This window comes from Pocillopora verrucosa, chromosome 8 (genome assembly GCF_036669915.1).
Source record: "Pocillopora verrucosa isolate sample1 chromosome 8, ASM3666991v2, whole genome shotgun sequence".
Taxonomy (NCBI): domain Eukaryota; kingdom Metazoa; phylum Cnidaria; class Anthozoa; order Scleractinia; family Pocilloporidae; genus Pocillopora; species Pocillopora verrucosa.
The window spans coordinates 15,263,545-15,277,603 of record NC_089319.1 but is presented as its reverse complement, the minus strand read 5'-3'; the positions used below and the strand labels follow the sequence as shown (position 1 = coordinate 15,277,603).

At 36.2% G+C, this 14,059-nt stretch overlaps 1 protein-coding gene across 6 annotated transcripts; it reads left to right on the top strand.

The window, feature by feature from the left end:
* The first annotated feature begins 259 nt into the window (after positions 1-259).
* Positions 260-12,704, top strand: LOC131785047 (allatostatin-A receptor). Of its 6 annotated transcripts, none has more exons than XM_066171514.1 (3): positions 260-369; positions 8,412-8,497; positions 11,317-12,704. In XM_066171514.1, exon 3 carries the CDS (start codon positions 11,365-11,367, stop codon positions 12,427-12,429), a length of 1,065 nt encoding a protein of 354 aa, XP_066027611.1. In that variant the 5' UTR covers positions 260-369; positions 8,412-8,497; positions 11,317-11,364; the 3' UTR covers positions 12,430-12,704. The 6 variants fall into 6 exon arrangements, with proteins under 6 accessions (XP_066027611.1, XP_058957876.2, XP_058957874.2 ...); XM_059101893.2 differs by having other exon boundaries at positions 8,412-10,186; XM_059101891.2 differs by having other exon boundaries at positions 261-369; positions 8,412-8,527.
* Positions 12,705-14,059: the final 1,355 nt, after the last annotated feature.

Genomic DNA, 14,059 nt, shown 5'->3' with positions numbered 1-14,059 from the left:
TGGCACCGTGCACGGAATACATTTTTCAGTTTCGCTTTGTGGGAGTAAAATTTGAATGCCTCTCACCAGCAAACTTTGTAGCTATTCAATCAATAGGCTAGTTAAAACGCCTCTACGAATGTTCAATTTTAAAAAACGGCCTTGACGAGGACAAAGGGAGTGCATAATGGCTCTCTTAACAACAAAATATATAGAAACGTAATTAACTCTTCAGACGCGAACGTGGAATGAATTTTAATCCTCACTAAAAATATTGCTTTCATAATTAACTGATTAGAAATTCAAACTAAGTTTCGTTTTTAAGAAGAACTTTGAACCCGAAAAGACTTTAACATCCTCTGTGGTTCAAGACTCCTTCCAAGCTTTAAGGTAAGTAAATTTTGGTCTGTTGGGGTACAATTCAATGCTGAAGTTGGAGAGACGGTAGCTTTCTCTGGACGATTATTAACCAACCAGTATATGTTCTTTCACCGACTTCTGTGAGAGATCTTCATCAAATATGCTGTTTTCATAGGTACTCTTTTATTTTCGTTATATTTCAATGCTAATGTGTTTTTGGGAAAGATTTAGGGAATTATTATTATCCGACTTATCGTAAAATAAGGTAAAATCGTTGACAAGGGAAATTAAGAGGTACATGTATACTCCATTTATGATTCCAAAACTATTTGTAGATCTTGTGTTAATTTTTGCATGAGAAGTCATTACCCACGGCGTCCGCAATAAAAACATCGAGTGGATTCACAACTGTTAGAGACAGTTTTCCTTTCTCAATTTAAAAGTGGAACGTCTGCAACACGTTAAACATCTTCCGTTCTTAGTTTTCTTTCAATTTCCTCGTGTTTTAGTTTGTGTAGCTTTGCGGTTCTAGCGGTGAAGTGATCGATTGCACCGAATACACATGATCGCAGTAACTCACGCTACATTCTGCTAGTTACAGTCAAGAGCTGGATGAGCCTATATCATTCGGGAATTATTTCATGGCTTCTGTAATAAACTTTTACGTGGTTTCGTCAATTGTTCTCCGGTTCCCCTTTGACAAGTGATAGAGGGTTATAGCACACTCTTCTCGTCCCGCTTCACCCATAATATAATCTGTATGGCCAAAATTCAATCGAGGGTTCCTCGTTCCGGTATTTTTGTAAACTACTCTCTTTGAGAATCTTTTGCCTTAAAAATGAAAGATTTCTGACATACGTCAACGGTGAATAAACATTACCAACATGATCAAATTGATATTTAATATGCACTAATGACCAAGCTCATTCGGATAAAAGGACTGGATATTGTTTTCATTCGTTATTTGCAGTTAAAACGTGCGAAACCGAAAAAAAGAAAGCAAAAAGGTGAAGGCTAATACCCAGTTTCCTTTGTTTTAATGCACAAATTAATTATCCAACAGATAAGAATCGAGTGATTGAGTGAGGGGGTGAATGTTAGGTCCATACGTAAACTTCAAAGTAAGTCATACCATGAGATAATCAAAAGCTCCTTGAGGCTACTTTGTGTTATGTCTTAACTATTAAACTAAGAGATGAGTACGTGAACCGTTTGCCATCCCCTCCCATAACGCATGACGAACCTTGAATGACCATTTGATTGTCATCTTTAAAAGCGTGCAATCTGTGCCCAAGAAAGTAAGAAAGAAAAGAACTCCAAGGTCTTCAAATTTACCTTGATAACAGTCCCAACAGCTGAGATAAAGATTTTTGTGGCTCCGCGTAAATGAATTTAACCAGTCTTGTCTTCAAGATGATTTTCGCGAAGTGTTTGACTCCCATTTGGCTCTATATTGCACGTTTTACGGCTGATTTACTATCTTCTGAGTCTTTACAATATTCATTCAGCCTATCTGATTTGACCTGTTTTGAGATGTTACGTATCTCGTTGGATTTTACCTTTCTTTGTTACGCTATTACCTTGTCAGCCATTTCGCTCCTGGTTTGGTTGCGTGAATCTTATTAGCGAAAAATTAAATTTTATTACTTTCGTGGGCACAAACTGGATTTTCAGCAAAAATTTTGTGTCTCTAGTTGATTTTAAGACTTGAGGCTCTTTACTTTCCTGTTTAGCATTCTTTTTGCATGTTTAAAGAAGGAAAAACCAACTATTTCGATATTCATTTCAGCGTTCGGGTGCGACGGATGCAATTTTGATTTATGTCGATAACTTCATGTACTCACGCAAACATTCCCACCTTTGTCCCACCTGCCTCCAGATATATGATCACAAGACGGTAGCACAACTTTGGTAACAGAAACAAACCTAGTGGGAGAGGCAGGGGTAACGGGTTTAATCAAAGTTGTTATGCATAAATTAATTGTCTGACAGATAAAACTGAAATCGGGTGAGTGAGTAGGTAAGCAAGAGAGTGAGCAAATTTTAGGTCCATACGTTAACCTCACAGTATGTATACGTCACACCATGAGGTAAAGTGATAATTGTATAAGTTACGAAGCATTGAGCATAGCTTGAATTTATCAAAGTCACCTACGACTGAGACTGTGGCAATTAAAATGTAATAAAGAAAAACAGTATGTTATAATTTCTCACATTGACTCCACGAAATTTTTGCTACACTGAGTAAAGAACCAAAAATCGGCAACCGGATCGAGCCAGTTGGTGGCGAGTGCAGTTTCATGACTAACAGATTAAACAAAGGAATCTACCAAGTCTAAATCAAAATTGAAAGGACCGTACGCGTGAGTGATTTCATACGAGAAAAATAAAAGATATGTAAAAACAAAGGGGAAGAACAGAGCTTAATCATTATCGTAAGGAACCTTAATAGTATGATTAATACGACAATAAAGTCAAACAGTGACAGTTAATTATATTATAATACAGATCAACTTGGGTTCTGCAACGCTGAGAGATCTGCTCACTTTGATCACCTCAGAGGATCCGGATTTGCGGAGATACACAGCGCGCTTCTTTGCCCAACAAAGTGTTTGTTTTAAATCAGTTCCAATCCCATTTCTCCCTCGCTATCTTCATTCCTTCTGAGAAAAATAGACTCATTTTGACTGCAACGGCGAGTAACTGAAAAAATATATCGCAATACAACACAGGAAATTCGGGTACCAAATCCAATAGCGCGAGCGTGATTCATAATCTCATTGTGCAAGCTAATGACGTTTGCAGACAAATGCCTCGTTATTGAAAATTTTTCTCCATTATTAACTGCGAACTTTCCGACCAGTTCGGCCGCGAGTTTTGAAATGTTCCGATCTATCCCGATTGAGAAATGCGTTTAAGAACTCTGAATGAAAAGTAAATCTATGGAAAGATTTTTGATTTGATAAGCGATGGTTTTTAAGCCTTAAAAGCGACGGAAAGAGCTTTCGAGTGAGCAATTCTACGATTCCCAACCACGATCCCAATTAAGGATGGTAAATTAAAACTGAAAGTGGAACTTCACCAATCAAGGAGCATTCTTTTTCCCGGTAAATATTATTTTTAGAAGATTTTGTTTTGAATGTGACAACTTTCAGAATTTTGAACACAACACTTTGCAATTTTCCGGCCGTCTTGCAACTCGCAAAATATCCGCGCGTATTATATGTTAAACCATCGAATGACACGCATTTAAAGTGTCTCCAACTGACTCTTATTTTTTGCGACTACGGCAAATTAACCGGACGGTTGCGTTTCAGAACGGTTGTTTCTGGACTTGCTCACGTCAATTGATCTGTTAGCAACAATGATAATAACGATGATGATGATTATGAGGATGGTGATGATGATAATAATGTACATAATAGCCATTACATTGTTATCTTACCGTACTGTTATCAATAAGGAATCTGCTGAAAATGATAACAAGGGACTGTGCATTGTGAATTGTGGAGCAATAAAAAAAATACAACACAGTCTTAAAAACATTACAACAGAGTTGCACTCATTCAAATGACCAGGTTTTGATCCGTGAAACTAAGAGGCCCTATTCGTAGTCTCTTTTCACGGCACCCTTTAGAGTAGCTTTCATTGTTAAATTCAGCATGTATTCGCTGTGCTTCTTCTGATCGACTCTTTTGACTGTAAAACGAATGTTTAACTTTAGAGATCGAGCAATTACTTTAATGATTCAACGATGTTGGGGTGAGGTAGCTGAGTCACATGTCCAATTTCTTGGGGCTCTCACAATTCGTCCTTTGCGGGTTTGGGCCCGAACATTCACTATTGCCAATGTGTTTACTGGGGATTGCGTGAACGGGGAGCTAAAGAGACTGAGCCAGGACCGAATTTTAAGATCAATTTGATACTGAGCAAGATTGCAGACATTTTTCTTCGATATCGATACTGTGACGTCATTTGGCAAACTTTTCCGTCACGTCATCTGTTTGACCAAATAATTAATACAGAGTTGCCTCACCCTGTAAAAGTTTAACTTCCCACTAGCAGATATGTGCACGTAAGACTATGTTCAGATAAAGGAAACTGGAATGTAGACAATAGAATTGAAACTAACCCTCATTCATTTACCTCAAAAAATATGTCTTGCAAATACGTCAAATGACTTTTATAATAACCATAATTTTTCCCTAATAATGCGGCACTTGCGCACTAAATACATTTCGAGAGCCACTCTTACACCAATTTCACTCCAACAGTCTTCGTTCTCTTGTCAGCAGGAAAACGTCCAGGAGATGTATTTTTGTGGGGTTATTTTCAAATTGATCCTCACACCTACCTCATTTAACGAAACTTGGGGGAAATCTTCACTGAAATCAAAACTTACTGTGGAAACCAGATTAATTGCGTATGTGTTTATATTTAAAATAGATTCACATTAACATTCGGATAGACTCGGGAATCGTCACGTTTTTCTTTTTAAGGTAATTATTCTTAGTACAAAGACGAAATTTTAGAAATTTACCTTTTGAAAAGACAAACGACAAAATCGATTTTTTTATTGCATTCAGCTGTTGAGTAAATATTCACGAAATGAAACGAAACATTATACCGTTCATTTCCTAATCAGACACTAAGATGAAGTGTTATGCCAAATTTTATTCAAATCACTGAGCGTAATTAACCGTGACTTTTCAGAGGTCAAAAATTCCAGCCGTTAAAGGGGATTTCGCTCACTCTTCCATTAGCTAAAACACTCCACAGATAAACACTTCTCCACTTTATTCAGATGGCTTCCGCTCATTTTTGTCTAAACGTCAATTTCCGTTAGTGGCATCTTTTCAGGATTACCTTAATCGCCAAGGGCAATCATGCCGAGAAAAGTTTATTTGAAATGCACCTTTACCCAGGTAACATATCATACAGTGGCTTAAAAGGTTTTCACTCAATCTGAAAAACGTTGATTAAGTTTCGACACTTAGAGGGCGTTCTCCAGTTGCCAGCCAGTAATTAATAACAAACAAATTGGCAAACCTACACTCCAAAAATCTAAACGTTGAAGTGTTTCCCACAGGTTCAAAGCAGTCCTTGTCAAATAAAGAAAGATAGTAACATCCACTTTATTTTGGAGATTTAAGGAAACCACACTTTTTTTAAAAAATTGCTTAGGGTTAAGTTCGCTGTTAAAGAGGATATTCTCTTTTATTTGTTCTGCTTAGTGACGCGTTAGCAATCTAGCACCGTCCACGGAATACTCTTTTCAGTTCTTTTCCTTTGTGGGTGTAAAATTTGAATGCACCTCACCAACAAACTTTGTAGCTATTCACTCAAAAGGCTAGTTAAAACGCCTATAAAAAGGTTTATTATTAAAAATGTTCACGAGCAAAACGGCCTTGACAAGGACAAAGAGATGAAAAACACAATTAAATCTTCAGACGTGAACGTGAAATGAATTTTAATTCTTGCTCAAATTAGTGTTTTATAAATAAATGATTAGAAATTCAACTAAGTTTCGTTTCTAAGAAGAACTTCGGACCCGGAAAGACTTTCATGTTTTAACATCCTCCATGGTTCAAGACTCCTTCCGAGCTCTAAGGTAATTAAAATTTGTTCTGTTTGGGTACAATGCGATGTTCGAGTTGGAGAAACCGCATATTCCTCTGGGCGATTATTAACCAACTAGTGTATGTTCGTTTGACTGTTAACGGTATTCCGTTAACCGGCAGTGCCAGGCCGTTTATACGTGTAGAGTTATCTCTCGCCTCTGGCTTCGGAGAGAAATCTTCATCAAAGACGCCGCCGCTCACTGGTGCCCTTTTATTTCGCTCATTTCAATACTAATGTCTTTCTGGGTAACGTTTAGGAATTGTAATTATAACTACTTTCATTGAAAATATTTTTTAAAAAATTTTTGACAAGCGGAATCAAGAAATAATTGAGTACTTGTAGACTCCATGAACGATTCGAAATCCAAGATTTTCGCTAATTTTTGTTTGAGGAGCTGACAGCTGTCTGTGCCTCAAACCCATTAGTGTCACAAAGTAGTCATTAACCATGACGTAAGCAATAAAAACATTGGATAAAAAACAGAGTGGATCATAAACTGTTGACGACAGCTTTCATTTTTTATTTAAAAGTTGAACGTCTATAGCAAGTTGAACATCTTCCTCTCAAAGTTCTTTTTCCCGTTCTTCATGTTTCACATGTAGCTTCTTGTTTGCTGTGACGTTATTCATTACATCAATAATACACATGACCTCCTTAACAAGAAAAACTCACGCTAAATTCTACCACTTACTGATCTCATAAAAGACCCTATGATTAAGAGTTGGAGGATTCTCTGTCATTCAAGACATTATTTATTTCTCTCTGTACTAAATTAAACCTGGTTTCGTGAGTTTTTCTGTGGTTCCCTTTGACAAGTGATAGAACACCTCTCCTCCCACTCCACCTTTATTATATTCTGTTTGTTTGCTTTCACTTGAGGATTCCTGCTTCCTGTATTTCAGGCGAAATATTTTTTTGAGGTTCTTTTGCCAAAAAATAAAACATTTATGGCAAATATCGACGATGAATAAGCATTAACGAGATAATCAAATTGTTATTAAAATTGAATATATGCTAATGACCGAGCTTATTCTGTTAAGAGGACTGGATATTGGCCTTGTTGGTTTCTTTGCGTTTCAAACGAGTAAAATCCAGAATAAAAAAAAGAGACCGGGACAATGTCTCGTTTTTTCAGTCGAAAAAAAAACCACTTTGACGATAAAGAATTTATCATACAGCCAAAATATTAGTGATACACTCAAAGGGTTCCAAGTCAAGGTTCAAGTTCAAGTGTGAGGTTTTCCTTATTTTGAGAACTTGATTATTCAAGACGAAGGGGTTGCGATGTTATGCCACTCCATCATTGCAAATGCCCTGAGGATAAGCTTTTATCGCACGTCTAAGAAGCCAATCACAAGATTTGCTTTATTTTACCTGCTCGTGTAGTTAGTCATATCATTTACGGGCATAAACATCAGTATTCATTTTCAAAATGACCTGTAGATAATTCCTTAAATCATACCTGGAGAGCTAACACGAGCGATAACTTCAGTAATAAAGTTAGGATTTGCATTTTTGTTGTGGTAGCCAGCAAATTTCAAATGATGGAGGCCTCCTCTATCGACAACATCACTAATGATATACATTTTGTTAAGAAATCACCATGAGATTTGAGCCTTCTTGCGAATCAGTAATCATCGTTTTATTAAAATGTCGCCTGATCTTGAATTTTCTCCATTAAATACGAAGTATTCGATAGTTCTCGCTGTTTCCTTATCGAAATTCAGCTATTCGTTAAAAAAGAGCTTCTTAATATGGTCTAAGAACGATGTAGTGATGATTTTTCACCGGTTGGTTGCCTGGAGGGTTTCCCAACTTTAACAAAACAGAAAACGTTTTCGTCTAAAATGGAGATTAAGGAATTCCGACTGTAAGTGGCAATTCTTACTTTACATTTTAACATCAAAATATTTTCGCAAATATTTGAGAGACAATTGCAGAATTCAGTAAGATTTACACAAAACCTCATTGTTTTCCCTTCGAATCTCCACATGTCAATCAACAAAGGTGGCCCACGGCTTAGATTTATTTCCGCAGTTGGTAATCCACACAACGATAAATTTCCGTCCATGCGGTCGAACGATTATGTCTATATGAACACAAAATAAAAGATTTTGGACACAGGTTATCTCTGATTTGGTTAAGAGCTCGGGTAATCATTAGATAGCACTCTTATTTACCTCGCACGCAGTTGTATTCCAAAACTGCATTTACTAGAGAGCCAAAACAAATACTGATATTGAGTGCTCCGATTGGTGGACAAATATAATTTTGAATTTAATCGTATGTGGAGTTTAATTTACAGAAACAATTTGAGATGACAAAGCAAATTTATGCACAATTTACTGGTTTTTAGTGTCATAACTGAAGCGACATAAAGTTCTGCGGGTTTTCAAGCTTGCACCTTGAAACACTTCAGTTGTGAAAACAATCGGTTTTTTATTTCTTAGATCCCACCAGGAAAACTTAAAACTTGAAACGCCAACACCACTGCATCTGGTCTGAACGGTTTTCAACGAAAAGAATTCAAGGTTAGGTAAGTGCTGAGTAAAGAACAGAAACATTGGTAAGTAAATAACATCTTTCACTTTCTAATATCTGCTTTACTCACATTAAATTTCTTGAAGTAAAAGAAAACTTGAAATTGAGTTAACGTGTGTAGGAAGATGGTTTGGACAACTGTTATGTTGCCAAGGAAGAAGATCCTTGTGTAAAGGCTACCGAAAGGATAAAACGGATTAACTTTAACCTTTTGCTTTATCAGTTTCGTTATAAAGGCTGCTTTTAATTTCGTCTCCGTTCTATATACATGCTATGACACAAGATTCTGTTGTTTTACTGTTTCTCACTATCAACTCTTTGATACACAGACAAGACAACACAGAATTCTTGGCTATGCTTTAGTTAACAATTGATGTGTTTAACGCAATAAGAGACTCGCAATTCCTTTTCCTATTACTTGGTGCTTTATAACGAAAACTGTCAAAGATATAAATTAATTTCATTTTAAAGAAAAAGGAATATCAACAGGCAAGCACAATGCTTACAAAAACGAATAATTTGACTTGCAATTGTTTCTCGTGTAAATAAAATAAAATTATTCATTAAAATTCGAGTGTTTGAGAGACTTTTCTGTCAATATATACCACTCCAGAATCAATTTGCATGTTACCGTTAAAAAAAAGAATAATTATAACGCTCTATAAACTTAAATGACTGACAGAAAATGATGTTTCAGAGCGCAAATTTATCGCCTATCTCATCGAAACTTGTGATTGTTCGGACACAAGACTGAGAATACGTGGTAGAGATGACGATCGAGCGAAGGTTAATTCATTATGACACGTTGCCCATTGACACATTTATATAGTAAACAAAAGTCCATCTTGCCACTAAAAACCTAACGTATACATCCCGTTAGAGTTAGTATACGAAGGACTAAGAATTTAATTCCCGTTTCATTTCGCTATTGATTATCGCAGTGGTCATTAAATATTGAATAAAAAGGCATTTAGGCTGCTTGCCTTGTCGTATCGCTGGGCCCACATATGTTTTTAAACAATTATTTTTGAATGACGTCTGCTTCCACTTTAGTTTTTTCTTTATGTGGTGGGAAATAAAACAAAAATTGTAGGCAAAAAGTATTCGAAATAATACACGCAATGAGATTTGTCATAAAATAATAGGTCTAAAGTTCCAGCTTAAAATTCTCAAGCAGTTTTATTTAGATTTCTATCGCTATTTTTTCTACTAATAAAAATACTTTTAAAATACTTTTTATCTTTGCGCTCTCTTTGCAAAGGCGAGCGTAAAATTGTATGAAATAAATATGAGATAAACGAAGATCAACGAACGGCTAAAATAAGTAAACAGGAAGACTTTAAGTAATAAGAGGCACAAAGGATGAAAAACAGGCATCTAATTATCACGAAAAAGCTGCGCCAAAAAATTAGAGTTTTATTGAAATTTCTTTTGACAGTACAGCTCCGTCCTCTGATTTTCAAATATGTGCTCAAAAATTTGAAGGACTTTACTTCTCTTTTACTCTAGTTTGAAGACTTTTAATTTTCACAAACGTGCAAGTTAACAGGTATTTTAATAAACATGACATATCTAGCACCTTTCATCATGTTTATTTTGCATATCATGTTTAAATAATTTGATAATTCTGGAAATTTCCTCATAAGTGATGTTTAGAAGAACGTACGTTTTCCTTCAAACTCAGGTAATGTGCCAGTAGTTATTCGCTCTTAAACTTCTGTGGTGATACACTACATATCCGGTTTCGATTTACGCTTCAGTTTCATCAGGTCTTGTGTTTCGACAGACGAGGAAAGGAGCTTTCACGTTTTTTGTTAAAACAGGAAAAAACCAACTTCTTAAAATGAGAAAAGAAAAGAAAACTCAAAAACGAGTCAACTGAGAAATCTCTCTCCTCAGCAGACCTGTGATTTCCAGAAGGTGGTTTTTAGTAGTTTCTTCAGGAGTTGTAATCATCATTCAGTTTTCTTTATTTTTTTAAAATTCAAAGTCTTCATAGACTTGGTTTCTTGTATAGTTTGAGAAGATGTAGCAATTCCCACGCATAATTTATTATGAGATGTTTGCCGACTTTGACAATGTTATTCTCTAAAACAGCTTTACATTTTGCTTCTCACTCCTTCGGTGAATTTTATTTGTTTAAGATCATAGCCATGCGGATGCATTTGGGTTTCAATTCATTTGAAACGTATTTTCAAGATTATGCAGCCGGTAAATACGAACGCATGTATAGTTGTTGTTGTGCTAGGTGCTACAGATGTCCTCAATTTCACTACGAGTGATAAACTTGTCTAAAGACAGCAACAACTGCTCCATGTAACGGTACACATGAGGACTTAAATTACGCACAGAAATATCTAAGAAGTACAGGGATAGAAAAATTGTAAGACGAACAAAACTGGATGATTAAATTTTGTAGCAAAGATATAAAATAGAGATCGTCATTATGAAAAAATTGAATTTAAATAACTTGACTGTTTAGAGTTTTACACGCCTGTGCCGAAATAGTAGCTACAACTGAAGTGTTAATGTTCTAGCTTTATTTAGTTGTGGTTAAACTTCTTCGTTCAGTTTGATAAAGTTGTCAAACAGAGCTCAGCTGATGTGTATCGGGAAACGCGTTTTGGCTGATCTGGTTATTCTGTCTACCGACCTAAATATTAAGACCTGCCTTTAGGCATTTTGTTTGTAATTAATATAAAGGTGTTTATTACAAGTAATTCAACCCTTGTAAATCTATTGTTCCCACGAAAAAGAAGTGGGTAATGTATAATTTCCTTTCAAACTTTCTTTTTCCTCTTTTATCAATTGTAGGGACATCTCTTAACCAAGAGAGCGTGCTAGGCTTGGTCAGTCTTGAAAATGTCATCGACCACCGATATCATCTTCAAAATCGTCTTCTCTTTGATGCTCACCATTAATTTACTTGGCAACTCACTTGTAATCCATGTGGTTCGACGAAATCGTAGGATGCATACTCCAATGAATTACTTATTGGCTAATCTCGCTCTAGCCGATCTCTTGTTCGCAGTGTTCTTTATTCCACGAAGACTGTTTATTACTGAATTTAAACAGCCAGGGGGATGGCTTGGAGATATTTTATGTAAAACCTTCACACATGCCAACCTATCGTGGGTGGCATCAGTCGCAGCGGTGATCACATTGCTATTTATAGCATGGGAACGATATGTCGCTATAATTCATCCACACAACCCCCGAGGACGCATGACGAAAGGAAAGCTGAGGAAGTTAATCATCATTTCATGGGTTGCGTCCCTTATCTTTCTTCTACCGGAAACGTGGGTATTACATTACGATGAACAAATCCAATCCTGTGCATGGGACTTTCCGGACTGGCTAGGAAGAGCAGACTCAGCCATGTGGCTGTTTGCTATCGGCTTATTTCCGCTAGGAACTATGGGAATCCTATATGGGCGCGTGGTACGCCGATTATGGTTCACTGCTGACCACTCCACAAGCACAGCTCAGCGCACGATGGTTAAATCGAGAAAAAGAGTTACCAAGGCTGTGTTAGTAGTAACTGTTGTCCTGGGAATATCTTGGCTGCCCAATTTGATCTACTACTTTCTTGAGATGTTTCTACTAATAAATGACACAGCAACAATTGAGACCAGTGTGAACTCCTCTGAGAAGGTGTTTCGTGTTGTTTCTTATGTGTTCATATCAATAAATTCTACCGTTAATCCTGCTATATATGCTACTCAAGACACAACGTTTCGCCGTTATATGTGGAGGACATTAACAAACTGCTTTGGATCTCGGAACCGGAAAGTGTCTGGAGATCTCCAACAGTCACGTGTCACAGTTTCAGGGGAAGCATTTGCTTTGAGGGGAGCTGGAATCGAATGCAAACTTGAAAATGCTGAAGGAAACGACTTAGAGTACTGCCAAGAATCACAGCAGTGAATGTAGGACGACATGGTTAATTTTTAACAAAGAAAAAAAATTGATGTAAATATCCAAATGATAAACAAAAATAAGAAGATCAAAGGTTCGATAGATGATTCATTATCATGATAAAACTGAGCCGCCTATTACTTGTTTTTTATATCAGAAGCGAGCATCGCAAAATTGTAATTTTAATTGTACCTTGATGGTATCAAATGACAGTTACAATAAATTTTCTTTGTGAAGCTATATCAAATCAAGCTGATTAAATTTATGTGATTGATTTGTTACTAATTTATAAATAAAACACCATTTTGAAATTATTACTTCAGCGTTGAATGTTACTTAAAAGCGGGAATTGGGAATGGGGAATGGGAAAATGAAATGGAAAATTGAATATGGGAAATTAATTTTTTCAACTTTTTTTGTTTTAGATTTACTGTTTATAATGAGGAGCAAATATTTTTCAGTGGTAATAGGACTGAGTGGAGTCCAATTCGGTCGGTAACAACAACAAAACAAAATAGCAAAACAAAATCGGACGACGGCACAGCGGGAGTCCGATTTGTTTATCACGAGTATAATTACCAATAGAATTGGACGACACGAACTCTTACTACCAGTTAATCATAAAAATTCCGAGTAAAAAAGAAAAGCCAAGAAAGGGAAAATTGTAAAAAAAATTGTATACTGTTTCTACGGTGATTTAAACCAAGGTTGTGACTAGTTGATTTAAACTACAACTTTGAATATGATTGGTTGATTTAAAGTACAAATTTGAATGTGATTGGCTTATTGAACCGTTCAATAAATATTATCGTTTTTTCTACTACCAAGGTGGCGAAAAACACCTCGTTACTATATAAAGTAAGGAAAAACTCTACTTTTCTGTTGTTACACGTTTACGGAGCTGAGGCCACATTGAAAAGGTCGAAACAGATTGTTACACAGAAAGTTTAAGAACAATTTCATCTCAGATTCACAGAAGATATTTTATAACTTCTTATCGTTTGTTTCCTTTCGTATAAACCTTTCAGAGGAAGGAAAAGTGAATTGTCTTGTGATCATCGTTGAAAAAAATATATTTGAGCCACGTGACACCAATTTGTCACTATCAATGAAGATAAAGAAATAGAGTTTTAGAACTTTGAATCAGTCCGGGCAGTAGGCAAGTCCTTTTTTACATGAGACTGGTTTAAAAGGCTTAACTTCCACGAACTCAGATGAAGAGCATCAAAAATATCTGTGAGAAGGTCAGACGTTCGAATATTGTTGGGAGTACGCGGAATTCCTTCCCCAAAACATGCGGTGTTATCGACGAATGCATTTCAGACATTAAGGAAAAAAGAACGTACTTAAGCTACGACAGGCAAAAGCACAACTAAATTCAGCTTCATGTTGAATTCGATTCAAATGTCAAACACGTGTCTTGCAAAATTCTACCTAAAAGAAGCCGGCTCGATTATAAATTAAAAATGTAAATGAGTAAACAAAAAGTACTTTGTTGTGTTGAGCAAATGGACTTAAAAAAAAGCGCTGTATTAGTTGTTCAAGAAACTAATCTTGTCGAAATTAAACTGCTTCCTGTCACAAAAGCAATTTCTGTTTCTACATACAAACATTTGTTTGGTTTCATCTACGAAACTTC